This window comes from Ostreococcus lucimarinus, chromosome 13 (genome assembly GCF_000092065.1).
Source record: "Ostreococcus lucimarinus CCE9901 chromosome 13, complete sequence".
NCBI classification, from domain to species: domain Eukaryota; kingdom Viridiplantae; phylum Chlorophyta; class Mamiellophyceae; order Mamiellales; family Bathycoccaceae; genus Ostreococcus; species Ostreococcus sp. 'lucimarinus'.
Genome location: NC_009367.1, coordinates 121,929 through 145,438, shown reverse-complemented (window position 1 = coordinate 145,438; position 23,510 = coordinate 121,929). Strand labels below are relative to the sequence as shown.

General features: G+C 60.3%; 8 protein-coding genes across 8 annotated transcripts; 5 read left to right on the top strand and 3 right to left on the bottom strand.

Annotated features, from left to right (window-relative positions):
• Positions 1–69: 69 nt before the first annotated feature.
• Positions 70–1,887, top strand: EF1A1 (Eukaryotic elongation factor 1 alpha; the record flags this gene model as incomplete). The annotated part of the gene is made up of 2 exons (XM_001421028.1): positions 70–88; positions 482–1,887. Exon 2 carries the CDS (start codon positions 484–486, stop codon positions 1,885–1,887), a length of 1,404 nt encoding a protein of 467 aa, XP_001421065.1. The 5' UTR covers positions 70–88; positions 482–483.
• Positions 1,888–5,002: 3,115 nt separating this feature from the next.
• OSTLU_582 (predicted protein) lies at positions 5,003–6,616 on the bottom strand (the record flags this gene model as incomplete). The annotated part of the gene is made up of 1 exon (XM_001420877.1): positions 5,003–6,616. A coding segment is annotated over one exon (1,614 nt), but the record flags the coding sequence as incomplete, so codon positions are not given.
• Positions 6,617–8,680: 2,064 nt separating this feature from the next.
• Positions 8,681–10,618, top strand: OSTLU_13171 (ABC(ABCB) family transporter: mitochondrial ATM1-like protein (ABCB); the record flags this gene model as incomplete). Its single annotated transcript, XM_001421027.1, has 1 exon — positions 8,681–10,618. One exon carries the CDS (start codon positions 8,681–8,683, stop codon positions 10,616–10,618), a length of 1,938 nt encoding a protein of 645 aa, XP_001421064.1.
• A 180-nt stretch (positions 10,619–10,798) lies between these two features.
• On the top strand, positions 10,799–11,623 carry OSTLU_27056 (predicted protein; the record flags this gene model as incomplete). The annotated part of the gene is made up of 1 exon (XM_001421026.1): positions 10,799–11,623. The coding sequence occupies one exon, from the start codon at positions 10,799–10,801 to the stop codon at positions 11,621–11,623; it is 825 nt and encodes a 274-aa protein (XP_001421063.1).
• A 42-nt stretch (positions 11,624–11,665) lies between these two features.
• On the bottom strand, positions 11,666–13,241 carry OSTLU_41712 (predicted protein; the record flags this gene model as incomplete). The annotated part of the gene is made up of 3 exons (XM_001420876.1): positions 11,666–12,460; positions 12,521–12,940; positions 13,122–13,241. The coding sequence occupies 3 exons, from the start codon at positions 13,239–13,241 to the stop codon at positions 11,666–11,668; spliced, it is 1,335 nt and encodes a 444-aa protein (XP_001420913.1).
• A 38-nt stretch (positions 13,242–13,279) lies between these two features.
• OSTLU_41641 (predicted protein) lies at positions 13,280–16,315 on the top strand (the record flags this gene model as incomplete). Its single annotated transcript, XM_001421025.1, has 3 exons — positions 13,280–14,983; positions 15,143–15,233; positions 15,300–16,315. 3 exons carry the CDS (start codon positions 13,280–13,282, stop codon positions 16,313–16,315), a joined length of 2,811 nt encoding a protein of 936 aa, XP_001421062.1.
• Positions 16,316–16,677: 362 nt separating this feature from the next.
• OSTLU_27053 (predicted protein) lies at positions 16,678–16,896 on the top strand (the record flags this gene model as incomplete). Its single annotated transcript, XM_001421024.1, has 1 exon — positions 16,678–16,896. The coding sequence occupies one exon, from the start codon at positions 16,678–16,680 to the stop codon at positions 16,894–16,896; it is 219 nt and encodes a 72-aa protein (XP_001421061.1).
• Positions 16,897–16,918: 22 nt separating this feature from the next.
• On the bottom strand, positions 16,919–23,073 carry OSTLU_25388 (predicted protein; the record flags this gene model as incomplete). The annotated part of the gene is made up of 2 exons (XM_001420875.1): positions 16,919–19,435; positions 20,114–23,073. The coding sequence occupies 2 exons, from the start codon at positions 23,071–23,073 to the stop codon at positions 16,960–16,962; spliced, it is 5,436 nt and encodes a 1,811-aa protein (XP_001420912.1). The 3' UTR covers positions 16,919–16,959.
• Between the last annotated feature and the right edge of the window lie 437 nt (positions 23,074–23,510).

Sequence of the window (23,510 nt, the reverse complement as noted above, 5' to 3'; positions counted from 1 at the left end):
GTGTAAAGCCATTTTCGCCACGGCGCGAGTAATCCGCCTCTGGTCGTCGACGTTATCGTCACTCTCGCGCACACACACGACTCCATCGGTACGCCTCGCGCGTCGAAACGATCGCTTAAAATATCTCCCGCCCATCCGCGCCCCCCCGCCGTGGTCGCGTCGCGCGCGCGCGCGTCGAGCCCGCGCGATGCGCGCCGCCGCGCCGCGCGGGTTCGCGCCGCCTCGACGCATTCGCGCGTCGTCGTCGCGCGCGCGCGCGCGACGACGACGCGGTGACGCGCAAACGACGGCGAAGAATACATCGCGGCGCCGTCGCGCGCGGGAGGGACGGAGACGCGCGCGACGCGTCAACGGGACGGTCGTTTGACCGCGCCGTCCCGGAGACCATCTTTCGGGTTTGTGGATAACACCGCCGGGACGCGACGACGACCGAGACGCGGAGACTGACGTTGAAACGCGCGCGCGAACGAACGAACGATAGAAATGTCTGAAGGCAAGGAACATCTTTCCATCGTGATCTGCGGTCACGTCGATTCCGGTAAGTCGACGACGACCGGTCGCTTGTTATTCGAGCTCGGGGGTATCCCGGAGCGCGAACTCGAAAAGCTTCGCGCCGAAGCCGATGCGCTCGGTAAGTCTTCTTTCGCGTTCGCGTTCTACATGGATCGCCAAAAGGAAGAGCGTGAGCGTGGTGTGACGATTTCTTGCACGACCAAGGAATTCTTCACGGACAAGTGGCACTACACCATCATCGACGCCCCGGGTCACCGCGATTTCATCAAGAACATGATTTCCGGCGCGGCGCAAGCCGATGTGGCGCTTCTCATGGTGCCGGCGGACGGTAACTTCACGGTCGCCATCCAAAAGGGTAACCACAAGGCTGGTGAAGTCCAAGGCCAAACGCGCCAGCACGCGCGTCTTCTCAACTTGCTCGGCGTCAAGCAGCTCATTTGCGGCATCAACAAGATGGATTGCGACATGGCTGGCTACAAGCAAGAGCGTTACGAAGAAATTCGCAACGAAATGAAGAACATGTTGATCAAGGTCGGCTGGAAGAAGGATTACGTCGAGAAGAGCGTCCCGGTCCTCCCGATCTCTGGCTGGAACGGCGACAACTTGTTGTCCAAGTCCGCGAAGATGCCGTGGTGGAACGGCGTCGACGTCGAAGACTACATGGGCGGCGGCAAGAAGTTCCACATCGACTGCCTCCTCAACGTCCTCAACGACATGGTCGACAAGCCGGACCGCAACACGGAAGCCGCCATGCGCCTTCCGATTTCCGGTGTCTACAAGATCAAGGGTGTCGGTGATGTCCTCGCCGGTCGCGTCGAGCAAGGTCTCGTCAAGCCGGGTGAAGACGTCGTCTTCCTCCCGACCCACACCTCCTCCAACCCGTGCGGTGGTAAGGTGTTCACCGTCGAAATGCACCACAAGCGCGTCGAAGCCGCCGCGCCGGGTGACAACGTCGGTATGAACATCAAGGGTCTCGACAAGCTCAACATGCCGCGCACCGGTGACGTGATGATCTACAAGAAGGACACCTCCCTCGCCCCGTGCAAGGAGTTCACCGCGCAAATCCAAACCTTGGACATTCCGGGTGAACTCAAGGCGGGCTACAGCCCCATCGGTTTCGTCCGATGCGGCCGCTCCGCGTGCAAGTTGACCGCGCTCAACTTCAAGGTTGGCAAGGAAACCGGCGGTAAGAAGCTCGAGTCCCCGATGTCGTTGAAGTCCAACGAAGTCGCCGAGTGCGTCTTCGAGCCGGTCCACCCGCTCGTCGTCGACTCCTTCAAGAAGTGCGAAGGTCTTTCCCGCATCGCTTTCTTGGACGGTAACACCGCCGTCATGTTGGGTAAGATCACCAAGGTTGAGTACAAGGCCATCTAAGCGACGAAATCGCTCGTCGCCGGCTCGTCGTCCACTCGGCGCGACGTCGCGCGCCTTCGTTCGTTCGTTCGTTCGTTCGCACGATTCGTTTTCACGCCTCATCCACGCTTAGATCTCATTCTTAATACCACGACATCACTTACGTTCTCTTTTCACCCGTCATCGCGCGCGCGTCGCGCCCTCGATCTCTCCTTCGCCGTCGCCTCTGCCTCGCCTGTGGTCTCGAAAGCCCTAATCGGATACCCGATCGCCGAACCGCGTCGACGTCGCGTCGCCGCCGCGTCGCATCGCGCGCCACCACTCGACGCACACGCGCCCGCGCACCCGCACGGCCGACGCACGTCGCGAAACAAAATCCTCGCGCCCGAACGCACGCTCGTTCCAGCGCGACGCACCTCGCGCGCGACGCACGAGGCGAATAAAAGCTCGCGCACGCGTTTTCATCGCGGCGCCGATCGAAAGATTAATCGATCGTAAAACGCGTTGCGGTCAGCGCGCGGGACGAAGGACGGGCGAGCACGCGCGCGTTCGGTGATAAAGTTTGATTATTGTCGGCCGCGAGCGTCGCGACGGATAACGCGCGCGCGTCGAACGGCGAGAGGTCGATCGGCGTGAACGAGGGACGGTCAACAGTAAAGTTTAGGCGCGGCGAAGGAGTCAAACTCGTACGCTCTCTCGGGTGAGGGAATAAAAGGGCGAGAAGCTCGAAAACACGAAAAAAGGCGAAGGCCGCGAATCGACGACGAAGATGATGGACTCCGAGGACGGTAGTAGCGATAATATACGGGACGAAGAGGAACAGAACAAGGTAACGGAATCGAGCTTCATCGCCGATTTGCGACCGTGGGGGTGCGAAAAGTACGCGAGCAGCGCGTATCAGGACTTGACGAGATCACCTTCCTGACACGGTGAAATCGATTAAAGAGTAGCGTGCTCGTGAGGAAAACGCAACTAGAAGAATTGATTTGACGTTGGGAAACGTGGATACGTAGATTTCGTATCGACGAGGTATAGTATCATGGTTGCTGCGACGGCTTCCGTGACGACGGTGGACGGGATTTACCCGTCGCCGCACTTTGAGGGCGCGGAGAAGCGCATTGAAATTGACTTTCACTTCAACGAGAGGAACCCGCGCGGCTTGAGGGAGATTGCGCGGGCGCAGCTCGATGAGTGCATGACGGCGGCGCGGTGTGAAATCGTCAGCGTTCGCTCGAATGACAAATTTGACGCCTACGTCTTGTCGGAGTCATCGCTCTTCGTCTTTCCCACCAAGTTGGTGTTGAAGACGTGTGGCACCACGCATCTTCTCGCGGGTGTGCCGAACATCTTGAAGTACGCCGCCGAGGTTGGCATGGAACCGCGACGCGTCAAGTTTACGCGCTCGTCGTTTGACAAGCCTGACTTGCAACCCGAATTGCACGCCTCGTTCGATGACGAGACTGCGTTTTTGGAGAAACACTTCGGTAACTTGTCGGCGGCTGGTGGGTCGTCTTACATCTTGGGGAGTAAACTCAAGGGTGTGCAATGGCACGTGTATGTCTCTGGCGACGCGTGCCCGTTGCAAGACGCCAGACCGAAGGCTTCTCTCGAAGTGTGCATGACGCATCTCAATCGCGCGCATTGCGAAGAACACTTCTATCGCAAAGAAGAAACCTTTGTGAGCTCGGCCCAAACCACCACAGACAGCGGTATTCGATCGATTTTTGAGGAATTTGACATCGACGACTACGTCTTCGAACCGTGCGGGTATTCGATGAATGGCTTGCACGAGAAAGGCTCTTTAGATGGCCAGTTCAGCACTATTCACATCACTCCCGAAGATGGATTCTCGTACGCCTCGTGCGAGCTGTCCAACGTGGAAGTGCAAGACCTCGATGCCTTCGCGTACGTTCGTAAGGTCGCCTCCGTGTTCAAGCCCGGGAAGATGGTGTTCGCCATCTCCATCGACGGTTTGAACGCCGCTGAGGTCGCCACTGAAGTGCTCGCCAACGGTGCATTTGTGCCGGGATACTCTCGCGCGCAAGCTACTCGCCAAGAGTTTGACGTGGAAGGTGTCGTTGCGTATTACACGTATGAACGCAACGATCGTCTGCGATCCACCATCAGCGTTCCGAACTTGTGCGGTGCGTCTATGTCGACCGCGCACGCCTTCTCGTTTACAGACGCCAAGGAGGCCACTATGCGCCCTCAGACTCCATCTTGTGTCATGGAGTTCCCCTTGTCCGATAACTCGGACGCCGGGTCGAACTCTGAAGAAGCCACGGACGAGGAGATGTGAGTTTGGAAAAGCTTTGCCGCAACGGCAAAGTTCAATAAGACGAAGATTTTGATGGATTCCTTTTGGAGCCGCCGCTACCCAGTCACGAGTACAAGCAATCGCTGTGTTGTCCTGCGCACTTTTGCTCTCTGTACTCGTGCACCATTGTCACGACATGGCGCCTTGAAAGCGTGCATACTGCGTTTAACTACGCGTTACCGCTTCGCCGTCACGTGGTCACGACTGGGAGGTTTAGAGCGACGGTGCCTCGAGTGGAGAGGTATCTGTGTTCAAATACATGTCTTCTCGCGATTCCATGTCTTTTACTCGCGAGCTATTATGTAATAACATCAGCATCACATGCAACGAAACATGAATTGCAACTCGAGGCAACGAAACAAACTAATCATGAATTGCAACTCGAGGCTAAGCGAAAGCTGTGTAAAATGGATTTGAGAAGAGGACGTGGCCGTAAATCTCAAACTTAATTGTCGACTCTTTGTGCACGCATAAAATCACAGGCATCTTATCCAGCGCCTTGATCGAAGTAGGTAAAACCAGCGCGTCGTCCATGACCGCATCATCTATGAACGTCTCTTGCTCTTCCGTAGTATTGAGGCATCGCCCGCGCAAACCTCTGGCGTGCTTGAGCGTGCTCTTGTACGTCGATCGATCTAAAATCTCGAGTGCGGCGGCACCCGCAGCGGCGATTTTCGCGGCCTCTTCGCACTCTTTACGGACGTCTAACGTCACGTCTAATTCTTTCGTCAATGATTGACCCTTTGAAAATCCCTTTTGTGTGACTTTCACGTGACGCTGCTTTTCGAGGTAAATTTTGATTTCGAATCCAAACGCCGGGAGATAGGCGACGACGTATTGCTGCCCGAGTTGCCTTACAATCGCACGCGCGATGACCGGATTTTTCTGCAGATATTTGCAGAGAAACAAGTGCTGACTCCGCTCTTGGGCGTACTTCGCCGCGAGTTTCCGCTCGTTGCAGTGATCAGCGACGTCGCTACAGATTTCCGGCGTCATGAGACTGTGTTTCTCTACGACGTCTCGCTCACTGGATTTCCCTTGTCTCTCAGCGTGCTCGAGCGCCGCTGCGAGTAGACGATGCACAATGATATCCGGATATCGACGAATAGGCGACGTAAAGTGCGTGTAATAAGGAACGGCGAGAGCGTAATGCCGCCATTGCTCTTCGTCCACGCTCCCCGTACAAAAGTATTTCGCCAGTTGCATGGGCTTTGTAGCGAGCAGCTGCACGATGTCAAACAAATCTTGCGAGTCGCGCGCTATTGCTCGCAAACTGTCGTGAAGACGTTTCGAAGATGATATGTCGATATCGATATCGTGCTCGCTGGCGAACGTGGATAGCTCCATGAGCTTCCGTTCGTTCGGCGGCGGATGGCATCGAAGCATGGCGTGCGATGGGAAAATCTCGGCTATGAACTCGGCGACGTACATATTGGCGAGTAGCATGTACTCCTCGACAAGACGATTGCTGTCGCGAATGACGTAAGGTGCAGCTCCCACGGGCTCGTAGTCATCGTTAAGCTCAAAACCAACCTTTGGTTGATCCAATCGAACAGCGCCGGCTTCAAATCTCTTCTTGCGCATCGCTTTCGCAGCTGCGTTCAAGATTGAAATGCTCTCGATGACGTCTTCAGCGGTGTACGCGCCTGAAAACTTCACATCATCTAGTGCCTCTTTCGCTTTGTTCACGTCCGACCCAGCATCGATCACATTTTGAACGTGAATGTATGACAGCTTCGCAGCGCTCTTTATCACGCCACGCTTGAACGAGACATTCTTCACAACGCCACCACGCGTCATCTTCCATTCCACCGAAAACGTTAATCTTTCAACGCCAGGATTGAGTGAGCACAGATTTTCGCACAAAAGTCTAGGCAACATTGGAAAAATGGTGTGCACGAGATACGTCGTGGTGCCTCGTTCTCTCGCCTCGGCGTCGAGCGGCGTGTCAGGCTTGACGAAGTGTGACACGTCGGCGATGTGCACGCCGACGTTTAGACAACCATCGGGCAAAACTTGGACGCTCAGCGCATCGTCCAAATCTCGCGCCGTCGGTGGGTCTATGCTAAAAACGAGCTTTTCCCTAAAATTCACCCGCCGTTTCATCTCCTCGGGTGGAATTTTCCAGTGATCGCCGACTTTGACCTTTGGTAAACACGCCGTCGCATCCGCGCTAAAATCTCCGCTCTCTATGCCGTGCTCGGCGACGATGACTTTCGTCATGAAATCTAAATCATCACCCATACTTCCTTTTCCCACGACCTCGATGATGTCCATCATCGGCATCGACATCCCTTTGCTCCACTTTCTAAGTCGCACCGCCACGAAGACGTCCTCGACATCCTCCGCCCCCGACGCCAGCGTCTTCTGTAACGACTTCGGCACGCTAAACTCAGAAACGCGGCCCTTCGGCAACTTTGGATCCAAGGGCACGAATGTGAGCGACGCGCCGCCGTCTTGGACTTCTACCCTCCCGACCATCCTCGAGCGCCGCGTCGCCGGCGTCACCGGCGCATCCGGGACGACGCGTCCCGTCGGTCGCCACCCTCGTCGACACACCGATGCGAGCGCCTCTACGCTTACGAACGCTCTCTCTTCGTCTGAAATCTCGCCTTTAGTCCCCACGACGCGCTCCCAGCGATCGCACGCGTCGATTACCACTCGCACGCGGTCGCCGTGCACGCTTCTGCCCTGACGCTCCCAGCCCTCGCACTTGACGTCCAGCGGCAGCCCTTCCACGCGCACGTACGCTTCGTGCCGCTTGAACTCGTTCACCACGAACTCACCGACGTGCGCGCGCGCGTCATCCTGCGCGCGAGTCGCCGTCGTTTCGTCGTCAGTCGTCGAGTCGGGTCGTTGCGCGGACAGTTGAGCTTGAGAAAACGAGCGCTCGCGCGCGCACCTGGAGCGCGCTCGCGACGTCGGCGAGATCAAACGGATCGGATTCGGTTTTAGGGTGAGGGATCGCGCGCGCGCGCGGTGGCATGACGCGACCGGCGTCGCGCTGTGAGGTTGAGTCGTCGTCGCTCGAAAGTTGACGGCTACGTGACTAAAAAGCGCTAGGAACTTCGCGAGGGCTTTCTGCTCGCGAAGAGCGGCGGTGTGTTCTACGACGCGCGATTCGTATCGCTCGTGCATCTTTCCATTCGTCCATTCGTGCGCGTCGTCTCTACGCGGCGTCTCCTTCTCGATTTCCGTCTCGGTTCGCTTCTCCGCGAGCGCGGCGGTTCGCGCGCGTGCGCTCCTTGCTCACGCACGTGCGACAGACGTACCCGTCACCCTTGCGCCGCCACTCCGGTCCACCGCTCGTCGTCGCCTCGCACGTCGCGCACGTCACGCTCGGATCCGCGTTCATGCGTCGCAGACGGTCCTTCTTGTAACACGCGTCGCACCAGTGCCCCGCCGTCGCGCCGTTCTCGCCGACGATTCTCCGCCAATAATTCGTCACCAGCGCCGTCTTCTCGCACCCACGGCAAAACACGCTCGGATCCGCGTTCAGCCTCTCGCGATAATCCAACTTGTGGCACGCCTGGCACACGCGCTTTCCCCGCCGCTCGCCGAACTCCGCCCTGTACCAGTACGTCTTCTCGCTCCCCGGCCCGATCTTCTCGCACCGCGCGCACCGCTCACCGTCCCCTCGCCCTCCCGTCGCCACCGTTCGCGCCCGGCGTTCGCTCTCGTAGCATTTCGGGCACACCGTCTCTCCCTTCGTCGGCGGCGCGTGACTCCTCGCCCACCGTCCCGACGCGTTTCCCTCCCCGCACCGCGCGCACGTCCGCGCCGCGCTCGCCCGCGCGCGGCACCTCGCGCGGTACTCTCGCTGGTAGCACGCGCCGCAGATTCGTCCCGCCTCCGGCGTCGTCGTCGACCGAAACCGCCGTCGCGCTTTCGCGCGCACCGGCGTTCCCGGCAGCGTCGCGCGCGCGCCGTCGTCGGCGCCGTCGCCGCGCGCCGTCGCGAGCGCGCGCGCGCACAGTCCACACGCGCCGTCGTCGTCGTCGTCGGCCGTCGACGCGTCGTCGCGCGCGCGCTTCGCCGCGCGTCGCTCCGACATTGGATTCGATTTCGAATCCGCGCGCGATTGTGACGCGCGCGCGTCGTCGCGCGCTCGCCCGCGCCGACGCGCGCGGCATGGCGACGTCGGTCGCGCGGTCGCGCGCGCGCGCGGTCGCGCGCGCGATCGCGCGAGGCGCCGGCGCGCGCGAGGGATGGGGACGCGCGCCGGTCGCGACGACGGCGCGCGCGGTCGAGCGCGCGCGCGCGCGGGAGACGCGCGTCGCGCGCGCGCGGGCGTTCGCGAGCGATGCGGGCGCGCGCGCGCGGTCGAGCGCGCGCGCGTCGACGAGCGCGCGCGCGGGAGACGACGCGAGGACGGAGGACGGACGCGCGGCGGCGACGACGAAGCGCGAGACGACGGCGGCGACGCCGACGACGGCGGCGACGACGACGACGGCGGCGACGAGCGCGGATGACATCGATTTCGGAATACTGCGAACGATGGGTGGGTACCTGTGGAGCGACGAGAACCCGGCGGGGAAGCGACGGGTGGCGGGCGCGATGGCGCTGCTCGCGGCGAGCAAGGCGGCGAACGTGAGCGTGCCGTTCGCGTTCAAGTACGCGATCGATGGGCTGAGCGCGCAGGCCGGGATGGCGACGAGTGGGGTGGAGGCGATGACGCACCTGCCGATGACGGCGATCGCGGCGACGCCGGCGGTGATGTTGGTCGGGTACGGGGCGCTGCGAGCGTCGGCGAGCCTGGCGAACGAACTGAGAAACGCGACGTTCGCCAAGGTGAGTCAGGGGGCGATACGAGCGATCGCGCGGAGGGTGTTCGCGCATTTGCACGAACTTGATTTGAAGTATCATCTCGATCGGCAGACGGGGGCGTTGAATCGCACGATCGATCGCGGGACGCGAGGCATTAGTTTCCTGTTGAATAGCATGGTGTTCAACGTGTTCCCGACGGCGTTTGAAATCGCCCTCGTGAGCGGTATTTTATCCGTAAAGTGCGGACCAGAGTTTGCGATGTTAACCGGAGGTACGATCGCGACGTACACCGCGTTCACGATCGCGTGCACGCAGTGGAGAACAAAGTTTAGGCGTCAGATGAACGCGCTGGAAAACGAAGGCAACACGAGGGCGATCGATTCCTTGTTAAACTTTGAGACAGTCAAGTACTTCAACAACGAGGAACACGAGGTGAAACGCTACGACGAGAGCTTAAAGGGCGTCGAACAGGCGAATTTGAAAATCGCCAGCTCGCTAGGGATGTTGAACTTTGGACAAAACGCCATTTTTTCGGCGTCCCTCTCCGCGGCGATGCTCCTCGCCGCGCAAGGCGTCGCGCAGGGAAACCTCACCGTAGGGGATTTGGTCATGGTGCAAGGGTTGCTATTCCAACTATCGGTGCCGCTGAACTTTTTGGGGTCGGTGTATCGCGAAGCGCGACAGTCTTTGATCGACATGACGTCGATGTTTCATTTGTTGGAAGAGAAGAGCGCGGTGCGAGAGCTGGAAAACGCGCCCGCGCTCGTCGTCCCGGACGAGGGGCTTTCGGTGGAGTTTAGAAACGTGAGTTTTGGATACGACAACGGGAGAAAAATTATAGATGGACTCTCCGTGACTGTTCCCGCGGGTGGTTCTCTCGCGTTGGTCGGCGCGAGTGGGAGCGGAAAGAGCACGCTCTTGCGCCTGTTGTTTAGGCTGTACGACGCCCAAAAGAATGGCGACGGCGAAACTTCGGGCATCTTTCTCGGCGGTCAAAACGCGCAAAGCGTCTCTTTGCGCTCTTTGCGCGAATCCGTGGCTGTGGTTCCCCAAGATACGGTGTTGTTCAACGACACGATCCATTACAATATTCATTACGGTAAAATGAGCGCGTCGGATGCCGAGGTTCGCGAAGCGGCGCGTCTCGCCGCCATCGACGGTCCCATTCTCCGCATGCCCAAGGCGTACGACACCATCGTCGGTGAGCGCGGATTAAAACTTAGCGGCGGGGAAAAGCAACGCGTCGCCATCGCGCGCGCGTTGCTCAAGGGTTCGCCTTTGGTTTTGATGGACGAAGCCACGAGCGCTCTGGACACGAACACCGAGAAAGATATTCTTAAAATGCTCGAAGTGTTGATGAAGGGCAAAACCACCATCGTCGTCGCGCACAGGCTTTCCACGGCGCGAAATTGCGACAACATCGCCGTTTTAGAGGATGGCAAGGTTGTCGAATACGGTTCGCACGATCAACTCCTCCGACGCGGGGCCAAGTACCACGCGATGTGGACGCAACAAAACGGCGCGGGCGACGACCGCGCCCAGCGTCCCGCGCACGACCCGACGACGTCGCTCGACGAGTTGCTCGCCCGCGAGCGCGCGAGACAAGACGCTGATGCGAAGAAGAAAGCTCAGGCCCAGGCTGCGCTCGACCGCAAGCGATGCTGTTGATCGCCGAAGCGGCGCCGGCGGTTAGACTGCGTCCCCGGGACGCCTCCCTTGTCAACACAACGCACCGCACTCGCCGACTCGCGCGCATCCATGCCCACCGTCGGATCGATCGCGTCCAAAGCGTTTACCCGCGCGCGTTTCCGCGCGTCCGCGCGCGTCGACGCGCGTCCGCGCGCGCGAATGGCGACGTTTGCTTCGTCAGAAACCGCACCGAGGGTCATCTTCGCCCTCGACTTTGACGGCGTCGTGTGCGACTCCGTCGGTGAATCTTCGCTCAGCGCGTGGAAACACGGAGAGGAACTATGGCCCGACGTCTTCGACGCCGACGCGACGCGCGCGGAGAAGGAGCGAGTGCTCGATGGTTTGCGCGCGGTGCGACCGGTGGTGGAGACTGGGTACGAAAACACCACGCTGGCGCGCGCGTTGCTGGAAAGGTTGCCGGGGTACTCGATCGAGGAGATTCTGAACGATTGGGACGGGCTGTCGGGAGCACTCATGGATAAATGGTCGCTCGATCGAGCGACGATGGTGGAGGCGTTCGGGAGGATACGGGATGATTGGATATTGAACGACTTTGACGGGTGGTTGGCTCCGAACGCGTTGTATCCGGGCGTCGCCGAGGCGGTGCTCGCGGCGCAAAAGAGAAGCGACGCGGCGGTGAAGATCGTGACCACGAAGCAAGGAAGATTTGCTCTGGCTATTTTGGAACGGATGGGTAAGATTTCGATCGCTGATGATGATATGTATAGCACGACGGTGAGCGGGATCCCGAAGACGGATGTCTTGCGAACGCTCGGCGTCGACGGGAATCCTCGCAAAATTTTCGTCGAAGACAAGCTCAGCACGCTGGAAAAAGTGTGCAAGGCGGATGACTTAGATGAATGGGAATTGTTCCTAGTGGATTGGGGGTATAACACCGAGAGTGAACGCGCGAGAGCGGCGGCGAACGATAGAATCACCGTCATCGACATCTCGACGTTCATCTCGTTGCTCAGAGAAGGATAGCGCTATTGAACTGTTGATAATTACAAAATAAAACGAGCCACGCTAATCTGCTTCGCTAAGTATGAGTTTACCCACTTCGTGATTTTCATCGCGAAGATTTGCGAACCAAGTGTGAAAATGTTCGCGACCGCCTTCGTCTCGACTGAAGTCGTACACGCACACGCCTGGGATGACTTGATACGTTCGCATCGTCACCACTTGCCCCGTGCTTTGACATTCAAAAACCACGCGCGCTTGCGTCTGTCGATGAGCGACACTCCCAAGCGCGGTGGCCCGTTCGATGATGGCGGCTTGCACGCGATCAATCTCTACTTTACTCACGAAGCGCGTGGCGTTGCTCACCGTGTTTTCATCCTCGTCGAAGATGTTTGCCACATCAAAAGCGGCGATATTGATCAACTCGAACGCGTTGAGCTGTTTGATCGGGCGAAGTTTCGACTCATTTGTGCTCATCATGGATGATTTCTTCACCACGAGCTTGTCGTCCGGCGTCATAAACTGCGCGAGCGTCGGGTCTTCTTCGTCGAAGAACCGATTCGTGTTGGCGTTGTGCTCAACCTTGACGGGAACAAAGTCAACCTTGAACCAACTGTTCTTCATCACTTGATCGAGCGTCATTCTCTTCGTCGGATCTTTCACAAGCATGCCTTTGATGAGTTTTTCGCACGAGCGCGACATCGAACCGCTCGGGAAATACGGCTCCGTCTTTTGAACCATGAGTTGCAGTTGCACGAAATTCTTTCCGTCGAACGGGTACTTCGCCGTGAGCATAAAATACAAGATACATCCACAACTCCACACGTCCGCGGGTCCACCATCGTATCCATCAGAGCGCGTCTTCGTGTTCACCGTCTTAAAATTCTTATTCCCCACGAGCCTCCTCGATCCTCCCATCACCTCCGGCGCCGCGAAGTGCGGCGTCCCGCAAATCGTGCGAAGATTAGTATCCTCCGCGTCCGCCCGCAGCGCCGCCAACCCAAAGTCCCCGATGCACAATTCCCCGCGCTCATCGAAGAACAAATTCTCAGGTTTCAAATCCCGATGATATATCCGTTTCTTATGACAAAAATCCACCCCCTGTATCAACCTCTGAAAATGTCGTCTCGCCTCCGCCTCGCCGAAACTCCCCTTCGCTCGCACCCTATCGTACACCTCCCCCCCCGGGCAGTACTGCATCACCATGAACACGCTCTGTTCATCGCTCAGCACCTCTTTCAGGTCGACGATGCACGGATGCGTGAGATCCGCCATCGCCTTCACCTCCGCCTTCACCTGGTCCTGCTCGTCCAGGCGTTGCAAATTCTCCCTGTCCAAAATCTACGTTTCGATTCGCGTCGCGCGTCGTCGATTCCCGTCAGTCGTCGGTTTCGGCGATTCGGTCGAGGTCGCGATGGCGCGTCGCGCGCGTCCGCCGCCGTCGTCGTCGTCGTCGTCGTCGTCGTCGTTTCTTTTCGTTTCGTCGACGCATCCATCCATCCATCCGCGCGCGTCGACGCACCTTGATCGCCGCCTTGGCGCCCGTCTCGTCCTGCACCGCGAGCTTCACCCACCCGAACGCCCCTCTCCCGAGCGCGTGCTTGAGCGCGTACGCGCCGACGCGCGTGACCTCGCGCGGCATGGCGGTCGTCGCGTCGCGCAGTGCGACGACGACACAACATGGCGACGCGCGTCGCGACGACGGACGCGCGCGCGCCGGTCGCGCGGCGCGCGCGCGGTGCGCGTCGCGACGTCGCGCGGCGCGCGACGGGAGACGACGCGCGGCGCGAGGCGCTGCGAAAAGCGCGCGCGAAGTTGCCCATCGACGCGGTCGTGGACGCGTGCTTGGACGCGCTCGAGGTGCGTCGACGGCGCGCGAAAGCGCGACGCGGGACTGACGAGGCGAACGATTGGGTTCGATGCGAACAGCGCGCGACGCGCGCGGTGATGCAGGCGCCGCCGGGGGCGGGGAAGACGACGGTGATGCCGCTGGCGGCGGCGCTGGCGGCGGCGAGCGCCGGCGGCGACGGACGCGCGGGGAAAGTGATCGTGCTCGAACCGCGACGGTTAGCGGCGAAAGCGGCGGCGATGCGGATGGCTGAGATGTTGGGGGAACGCGCGGGGGAAACGGTGGGGTATCAGGTGCGATTTGAACGAAGGGCGAGCGCGGCGACGCGGGTGGAGGTGGTGACGGAGGGCGTGCTGACGCGGCGGTTGAGAAACGATCCAGAGCTGCGGGACGTGGGATTGGTGGTGTTCGATGAGTTTCACGAGAGGAATTTAGACGCGGACGTCGCGCTGGCGCTGTGTCGAGAGGTGCAACAGACGATACGGCCAGATTTGAGACTGTTGGTGATGAGCGCGACGCTCGGGGAGATGGGCGCGCGCGTGGCGGCGTTGTTGAGGGATGAGAACGGGCCCGAGGTGCCGGTGATCGTGTCGGAGGGGCGGTCGTATCCGGTGGAGACGATTTATTTGGGCGCGCCGGGCGCGGGATGGGGTGAGCTCGAGCGCGCGACGACGAACGCGGTGAAGGACGCCGTGCGCGCGTGCCCAGATGGCGACGTGCTGTGTTTTCTTCCGGGCGCGGCGGAGATCAATCGCGTGGTGCGAGATCTGCAAAGGGAGCTTCCGAACGGTGTCGTGGCGTTGCCACTGTACGGCGCGCTATCGCAAGAAGAACAGGCGGCGGCGCTCGCGCCGTCGAAACCGGGCACGCGTCGCGTCGTCGTGAGCACTCCAATCGCCGAGTCTTCGTTGACCATCAACGGCGTGAAAGTGGTCGTGGACTCGGGATTGTGCAAGACGCCCAAGTTCGACGCTCGGAAGGGTATGACGCGACTGGAGACGACTCGTGTCTCCCGCGCATCGGCGGATCAAAGGCGCGGGCGAGCCGGGCGCATCGCTCCTGGGACGTGCTATCGTTTATGGAGCGAGGCCTCGAACGCGAAACTTCAGCCAGACACGACACCCGAGATTTTGCAAGCCGACTTGACTCCGGTGGCGTTAGATTTAGCAGCGTGGGGCGTCGGCGATGGGGCAGACATGGCTTGGCTCGACCCACCGCCTGAAGGCCCGCTCATCGCGGCGAGACGGTTGTTACGCGAGCTCGGCGCGTTGGAGGAAGGCAAACTCGTCCCTAGCGACGTGGGTTCGATCATGTCCGAGCTTCCAGTGCACCCAAGACTGGCGCGTATGTTACTTTTTGGCGCGTCACGCGGCGCTGAGAGCGCTCGACTCGCGTGTCAACTCGCAGCTGTCATCGGCGACCGCGACTTGATCTCTGGACGCGACGCCCCTCTCGACGTTCGGTGTAGACTTCGCGCGCTTTGGGGTCAAGATCCACTCGCAAGCGCGGGCGATTTGGATGAAGAGAAACCAGAAGTCGACCCGACGAAACCGACGCGCGTTCCAATCGGTACCAAACTCCCGAAGAGCGGGAAGAAAATCAAAGGCGCGCCTCGCGGCAAACGCGCGAGCGTAAACGCGGCGGTGAGCGTCGCGACGGGCGGCGCGAGCGGTGCGAGCTGGAATGTCGACGAGCGGGCGGTTCGCGAAGCGAAACAAGTTGCCGAGCAGTTACTCGGGAACTTGCGCCGCTTAGCGTCTTCGCATCCTGACTTCTGCGCTCCGGGTGTCGGCGAGGGCGACGCCTCGGCGGTGGTGTGGTCGTTCTTGTGCGGCGCGGGCGAAAGCGAAGCCGGCCTACTGCTCGCTGTCGCCTATCCTGATCGCGTCGCCGCGCGTAAAAACCGAGGAGGGGCGTTTCAACTCTCTGGCGGCGGCGCCGCGAGCGTGGGAAGTGAGCACAAGGATGACGCGCTGCTTCGCTCTGGCGACAAGGCGAATGAAACTTTAGTCGTCGTCGAATTAGCTGGCGATGGCGCGGGAAACGCGGGATCGAGGAACGACCGCGTGCGGTTGGCGGCACCGATCGACCGTGCATGCTTAGAAAGCGGTGGTGCGCTGTACGAAGCGTTGTCCAAGGAGAGTGACGACGTGTTCTGGGCGAGCGCATCGAAATCAGTCTTCGCGCGCAGGCGCTTGACGGTAGGATCTTTGGTGCTTCGAGAGATTCCGTTTTCGGTGAAAGACAATCCCGAGGCGACTGTGAGCGCGATGTTAGACGGTATTCGCGAGATGGGTCTCGCGAGCGCCTTCGGTTTGAACAAAGCGACGACATCGTGGCTCAAGCGCGCGGAATATGTCCATCGCTCAGGCGTGGACGCCACGTTTCCAAATCTCTCCGAAGAAAATTTGCTGAGCTCCGCCGGTGAATGGCTCGCGCCGTGGATCGCTGGCGCGCAGTCTAAATCGGATCTCGCGAAAGTTGACGTCGCATCCCTAGTCAAGGCGCATTTCTGCACGTACGACCATCTCAAGCTCGTGGACGACGCCTGTCCCGTCGCCGTTCGCCTGCCCAGCGGATCCAACGCCAAAGTCGACTACGACGGCGACGTTCCCGTCGTCGCCGCGCGCATCCAAGAGTTCTTCGGCACTACCGAAACTCCACGCGTGGGCGGCGTCAACTGCGAATTACACCTCCTCAGCCCGGCCGGTCGCACGCAAGCCGTCACGCGCGACTTGGCGTCGTTCTGGCGCAACGCCTATCGCACGGACGTTCGCAAAGAGCTCGCCGGTCGATATCCCAAGCACTTCTGGCCCGACGATCCCGAGTCCGCCGCCGCGACGAGCAAGACCAAAAAGTACATGTAATTAGCGAATGAGCGCGCGCGTAGTTAGCGATCTTTACGCGAACATTCATTCGCGAGGACTTCGCGCGCGCTCGGCGCTCAGGCGCCCCGCGGCAGACATCATTCCCCGACGCTCCTCCGCACTCGAGCGAACGCACACCATGGGCGGCGTCGCGATCCCCGAACTCAAACAGTGCGTCCTCTCCTCGCGCGCGCTCGCCCGTTCGCGCGTTCTCTCTCGCGCGCGACGTCGAATCGTCGCGACATCCAACGCCGCCGACTTTTCGCAATCGAACGCGTTTTTTACCCGTCTCGACGCGCCGACGCGCGCCGCGTGCGCCACGCTGACCGCAGACGCGCCCGTGACGCACGCCAACCAGGTATATGGACAAGAAGCTGCGCTTGCGGCTGAATGGGAACCGGAACGTCGTCGGGACGCTGCGAGGGTTCGATCAATTCTTAAACGTCGTGCTCGACGACGCGACGAACGATACGACGAGCGAGAAGACGCCGATGGGGATGATTGTCGTGCGAGGGAACTCGGTGGTGAGCATGGAGGCGCTGGAACACATCGCGCCGGCGGTGCGAAGGCAAGGGGCTTGAGCGCGGAGAGTTGTTTAGAGTTGTAGTATAAATAAAACAGTGTCAGAGAGGAATGTCGTCCGTCTAACTCGCGTCTTCGTCGTCCGTGCCGAAGTCGGACACGTTTTCGGCACCCATGGCGCGAGTGCGCTCTATTGACGTGAGGGCTGTCAGGCTGGCGATGCCGAAATCGTCTTCGCCGTCGTCGACGTCGGCGGCGGTCGCTCGGAAGCAACCAAAACACGTCGCCGTTCGCTTCAACGCCGCGCGAGATGTAGATGACGCCGCATCGGCGGCTCCTCGAGGAATATGTAACGCGGCAGAGCTCATTGATTCGTACAAGACCGCCACGCGCTTGCCTAAAGATATCTCGCTCGACTTTCCCTCGTCGACGACGATGTTCGGTTGCAAAATGTTGATTCGTATGCGACAGTGTAAAATTCCCACCGATTTCAGCGTTTTGGGGTCCAAGAGTGTCACCTCGACGCTGTGAATGTCGCCGGCACGCAACTTAAAGATGTTGTCAATCTTCCCCACCGCGGAGATTTTCCTCGAGATTCGCAACAGCTTTGTCGCCGTAGCTTTGGCGGCGTTGCTGTCCATGCTCTCGCTCATCAAGAACATAGCGAGTTGCCCGTCGACGACTTCATCTGTAGTATCGAGCCTGGCGAAAGCGCCGCTATCCCAAGTAGGATGTTCGATGTCGTGCTCAGCCTCGACGTGCTTCTTCATGATGTGCATTTTCGACACGACGCGCCTGCGAGCGTACTCGATCGCCACCGCCATTCGACACCGCTTGCCATTTAAATACTTTGCTTTCAGCGATGAGTTACGCGCGTTCGGATCTAATTCAACAAACAACGGCATCACACGCAATTCCACAGTGATTTCATCTTTTCTTCGCTTCCAAATGCGCTCAATATCTCGCATCAACGGCTGCGTGATGAGCTCCTTCTGATCGATGATTTCTTCGTTGTCCGCGGACAACCACCACTCCTTAACGTCCCAGAAGTATCCTTCCGGTTCGCACAGCGAGCTCTTAAAGTAGTCATCAACGACACGTTTAAGTGCCGTATGAATGACGCCAATCTCGTTTAAATTGACGGCACCGAACGTCTTGAGCGAAAACGAATACGCCGGCAAGCCGACGAAAGATATGCGAAGCGAGCGGACGTATGGACCGCCCTTCGCGCGCATCCACGTGAACATGAGTCGTAAATTACCCGAAATGCGAATATCTGCCAAGCGAATGCGAATCGGAATCGGTACCATCGTCCCGCGACCGAACATGGCGGAGACCAGCACTACTGAGTCTTCCATGGTCCAGTCTAAATCCCATTCAACGATCATTTCGCCATCCGACCCGGCAAACGTTCGCGAAGTCTTTATCGCGGGCGCGTTCGTACCGAAACGAAACTCACTCAACTCTACTTTACTGACGAACGGCAAATCTAAACTCTCGAAGCACCACTCTAGCTGTTCGCGCAAGAGGCGATTCATCCACATCGCCATCCAACCATCCCACATGTGTTGAAAGATTGCGCTCCACCAATCCGAAGATTCCGCGCCGGTTCTGTTCAACTTCGGATCGCCACGAATCATTTGAAACTTTTTAAGTTGATCGGCGCGACAGCGCACTAATAACGCGTCACGCTGGATCTCAGATACCCAAAGCAAATGTCTCGTGAACGCCGCGGTCAGTACGCACGCGAACGCAAAGTTTTGCAACCAAACCATGAAGAGTAACGAACCGAGCGCGACGACGATATGCGGTCCCAACGTCGAAAAGAAATCATCAATCATCACACCAACGCCCTGTAGTACGACGTGTGCCCTGCGAAACGGTGCAGTGAGAATTCCACCCGTCGCACTGAGCGCGTCCTTCGCCAGCGAGATGGTGGCTTTCCTTTCCTTCTCGTTATCTTCTTGATGTTCTTCAGCTTCGTCGTCACTCTTAGCATCATCAACACCATCTATCAGCGATTTTAAAGTCCTCATGCGTCCCACACACTCTCGAATATCGTTCTTCTCCTTCTCCGTGCCATTCCCGAAACACGCGGCGATGAGCGCGCTCCGCGCGTGCGTCTTCACGTGATACGTCCAATCATTCCCTTGAAACACCTTCCACGACTTCCCAACTCCCACTATCCCCATGCTCGCGCCCATCCCCGGTAAACCTGGCAAAAATCCCGCCTTTTTCTCGCTATCGATCTTCCCTCGCGCCACCGGCGCGATGATTCCTCGAACCAACAACTCGTTCGCCAGAAACATCGCATCCGCCTCGTCCCGAAACGTCTGTTCCCGAAACGTCTGTTCCATCGCCCACACCACGAACGATCGTCCCGTGAAGCACTTTGAATAAAAGTTCACCGCCGTCGCGTGCGTCGTGAACTCCATATCGCTCAGAAACCGCAGCGTCAATCCAAATATGTCGCCGTTGGACAGCGACAGCGGCGCTCGCAGCGTTTCCCGTCGCGAGTGTTTCACCGTGTCTCGCGCCTGCGCCAACTCCGCGTTCAGCGTGCTCGGCGAACCGAAAATCGACGTCACGAAGCGTTTACTGGCGACGCGGCCGAAGGTTTTCGGCGGCGTGACGAGCGTATCCGCGTCGTTTTCCCGAAGCGTCCGCATTTCGGCGACCATGGAATCGTCGACGACGCGCCGACGACGCGCCGACGTCGCGCGCGAACGACGCGCGAAACGCGGTTCGCGGTGCGCGCGCCCGCGCGCGCGCGGCGCGCGCGGGCGATGCGACGACGCGCGCGGATGTGTGACGTGTCGACTTTGGGAGAGGATGCGAGTCTGTTATGGCAATTGAGCGCGCGGGGCGACGCTCGTCGTTCGCGTTCTGGACTCGAAGGCGGCGCGGAAAGTTCTAAAGGTACCGATGAGCGAATACATCAAGTTCTAATGCGAAGCGCGCGCGATCGCGCGTCGCGCGCGATGTGGGGTGCTAGATTGTCGATTGGCGACGGCGACGGCGCGCCAGAGTAAGAGCGCTCGCGAGGCGAGCGCGCGGTAATAGGATTCCACGGCGAGACGGCGACGACGGCGAGATCGCTCGAGAGCGATGCGACGCTCGCGAACGCGCTCGGCACGCGCCTCGGTGAAAGCTCTCCAAGAGTTCAAAGCCTTCAAAGTGAGCGTGACACGATGATACTCCATCGCCGTTCGTGAGCGGTGGCGGCGAAGGCGACGCTCTTCGGCGACGCGGCGCCAAGCGTGCAAGGCATCGTACATCGCGTAAAACGCGTTTGAGTGCGACGGTTTGGCGATGCGCTCTCTCCATGCGACGATGGCGCGATTCACGACTCGCCGGACGAGGTAAATATTTGCCACTTTCTTTCGCCAGTGATCGAACGCGGGCCGTGTGATCGTCGGCGCGACGACGCGTCGGAGGCTAATTTTCAGCTCCTCGCAGCGCGCTTTGCGCCACTTGGCGTGCTTCTGCAGGCACGAAACGTATGCGCGCAGCCGTCGCTCGCGATCTTCGCTGACGACCTCATCCACGACGCTCTCCACGAGCCTGCGACGCGTCTGGTTGATGTGCGCTACGTTCGCCCAAGAGGTGAAGATGTTCGTGATGAACGACAACTGCGCGGCGTCGCGCTGTTGCCGACGCCACGCGATGTTTTTCGCAAAACCGGCGAGTACTTTGCGTGCGAGCCTCTTGGCGTACGCTTGCGTCGCACACTCCGCGAGCGTATACCACTTTCCCGGCGCAAGAGATATGTTTTGCATGCTCTCAACGATATCATCGTCGTCGTCGTCGATTCCTTCGCCAAACGAGTCCCAGGTCACGCGTCGTCGCATAATTTTCTTCTCCTCAGCGCTTCGCGCCTTCGTGGGAGAAAACACCGCGTTTTCGTTGGAATCACGATCGAATAAACTTCCGTCGTGGAAAACGACGGAATCACCCGTCGCGCGCTGCAAACGTTTCATCGCGTTCACCGCCTTTGCGTTGAGTTCTCGCTCCAGTTTCGCCGTCGCCATGACGACGGCTTCCGCTTCGAGCACGCGCGTCTGTGCTTTCTCGACGTCTTCCTCCGCTTGCGCCTTCAACATTCTCGCCGCCTCTTTATGCTCTTCAGCGATATCGATTGCGCGTTCTGCAACTCGAGCGGCGGCTACGTGCGCGGAAGATAGATTGACCGCGCAAGCCGCCGCTTCGGCGGCCCGCTGAAGCGCGTGCGCGATCACTTTTTCGTCGCCCGCGCCGGATTCCGAGAGCTCTTCTGCGCGGCGCTCGGCGAGATTGGCGGACTCTTCCGCTTCGATGGCAAGGAACTCAGCCTTGATCGACTCATTCATCGCATCCTGCGCGCCCTGAACCGCCGCGTTCGCCCGCGAATCGGCGTTTGCGACGAGTCGACTCGCCCTGAGACTCGTGTCGTGCGCCGCCTTTCGCGCGGCGACGCACTTTTGAGTCGCGTCACGCGCGCTTGTCAGCGCTCGTTGATGCTCTTGCGAGAGCTCGTATGCGTCTGCACTCAGCGCATCGACGTTCATCGAGTTGTCCGGAATGAAATCAATCGTCGTCGCGACCTTTTCGATCGCTGCCGCCGTTCGCGACGCCGCGACGTCATCTCTGTTGAGCGACAACGTTTTCCGCCGCGGCGAGTCCGTTCGTCCTCGTGTCGAAAATCCCACATGCAAATGCCGCTTAGCGGCGCCGATCCCCCGAAACATGGCTGAATCACTCGACGCCCACGCCACATCTTCTCCGTCCGCAGTAAATCTCCGCATGTTCTCGAGCGTGCGAATGAGTTTTAGCGATGACGAGACTTGCGATCGTAGCGCGCTTTCCGAGCAGCGCTTCTCGAACAGGTACTTCAACTCACTTTTCATCATCAAGTGAGCGTCGTGCGCAGTGTATTTAACCTTTTCATGGATCGCACGCTGCGCCTCTGGTACGGACATGCCAAACATTCGCGCACGCACGGCGATACGGCGTTCCTTAACGCGACGCGCGTGCAGCAACCACCCGCAAAACGCGAGGGTGCGTAATCTTCCGGTGGCGTACGAGTGCGCCAACTCGTTCGCCTTTCGTTTCCAAAACGCCCGTGCTGCAAAAAGCTCCCAATGATGTAACGCCGCTTGCGCGATCCGAACGTTGTGAATCGCCGCACACGTCTTACCTAACGTTTGTTCTCGCACACCCTCGCGCCACGACTTGAACGCCGACCGTCGCATCCTACGATCGGTCACGACGACGAACGTTTCGCACGCTTCGCGCATCGCTCGAGTTCGAGGCGCGCATATCACGGCGTGCGCGCGAAGCGCGTCGAACGCACGCTTTAAAATCGGCGCGCGACGAATCATTCCCATATCGTTCGCCGCCCTTCGCAACGCTCGCGAACGTCCCGCGGCGCCTCGCAAAATCTCAAACGCCAAACGTTTCGTCGCCTTGGCCGCGCCCTCGTCCAACGCCTTCCCACCACGAACAAAATTCGCGTGTTTGCTCGAAGACGACGCGACACCCGTTAAAAACACCGGAAGATTCTTCTTTTCCGAGGCCTTGGACGCCCTGTTCGACGCCGCCGCTGCTTCGCTCCGCCGCTCCGCCAACGCCTCCAACCTCGCGCCTCGCTCTCTCTCGCGCGCGTCCAACTCCTCCCGCACCCGTTTAGCGACGCGCGCCGCGCGCGCCCGCGCGTCCACATCCGCGTCCTCAATCACTCCCACCGCCCGCGTCACCACCGGTCGCCAATCCAACCCCTCTCCCGCTTCCCTCAACGCGTCGCCGTATTCGTCCGTCGCTCTCGCCGCGCTCGTCGACGCCGCGAACAATTTCATCCGCACGCTCCGCACATCCTCCGCCACGCGCTCCAGCGCCGCCGCCGACTTCACCGACGACGATCCCGATCGCCATCCATCGCCGCGTGAGGCATCACTCGACGACGCGCGACGCGCGTTCGCGTTCGCGTCGTCGCCGCTTCGCTCGAGCGCCGCGATTCGCCGCGCCACCGAGTTCGACGTCCCTCTCTCGCCTCCCGCCGTCGCCGCCGTCGCCGGCGTGCCGACGTCGTGAAACGACCCATCGTGATCGTACCCTCGCGGCGTGCTCGGCGCGCGCGCGCGCGTCGCGTCGCTTCGACTCGCCGAATGCGCGCTCGCATTCGAATCCGCTCGACCGTCGTTTTCGTCGTCCTCGTCTCGCGCGCGCGCCGAGACGCCGGTCTCGCGCGCGCGCGACATCCCGCGCGTTCACGTCGCGCGTCGCACGCCGGCGCGCCGCGCGTCGTCGCGTCGCGAGGCGCGCAATGCGACGTTCGATTCGCGATTCCGCATTCGCCGACGCATGCCGACGCGCGCGGCGTCGCTCGCGCGCGCCGTCGGAGCGCCGCGACCGCCGCGCGCGCGCGCGACGACGCACCGCGTCGCCCCGGCGCGCGCGATGCGCCGCGCGCTGGCGCGCGCGCTGGCGACGACGACGGCGGCGGCGGCGGGACGACGCGCGACGACGCGCGACGGCGCGACGCGCGCGCGCGACGCGTGGCGCGCGCCGGCGACGACGCGCGCGGATCTCTCGACGCGCGCGTCGGCGAGCGACGCCGAGCGCGCGGCGCGGACGGGGCGAGGGACGACGACGACGACGACGCGGGCGGCGTCGAGCGACGCGGCGGGCGACGACG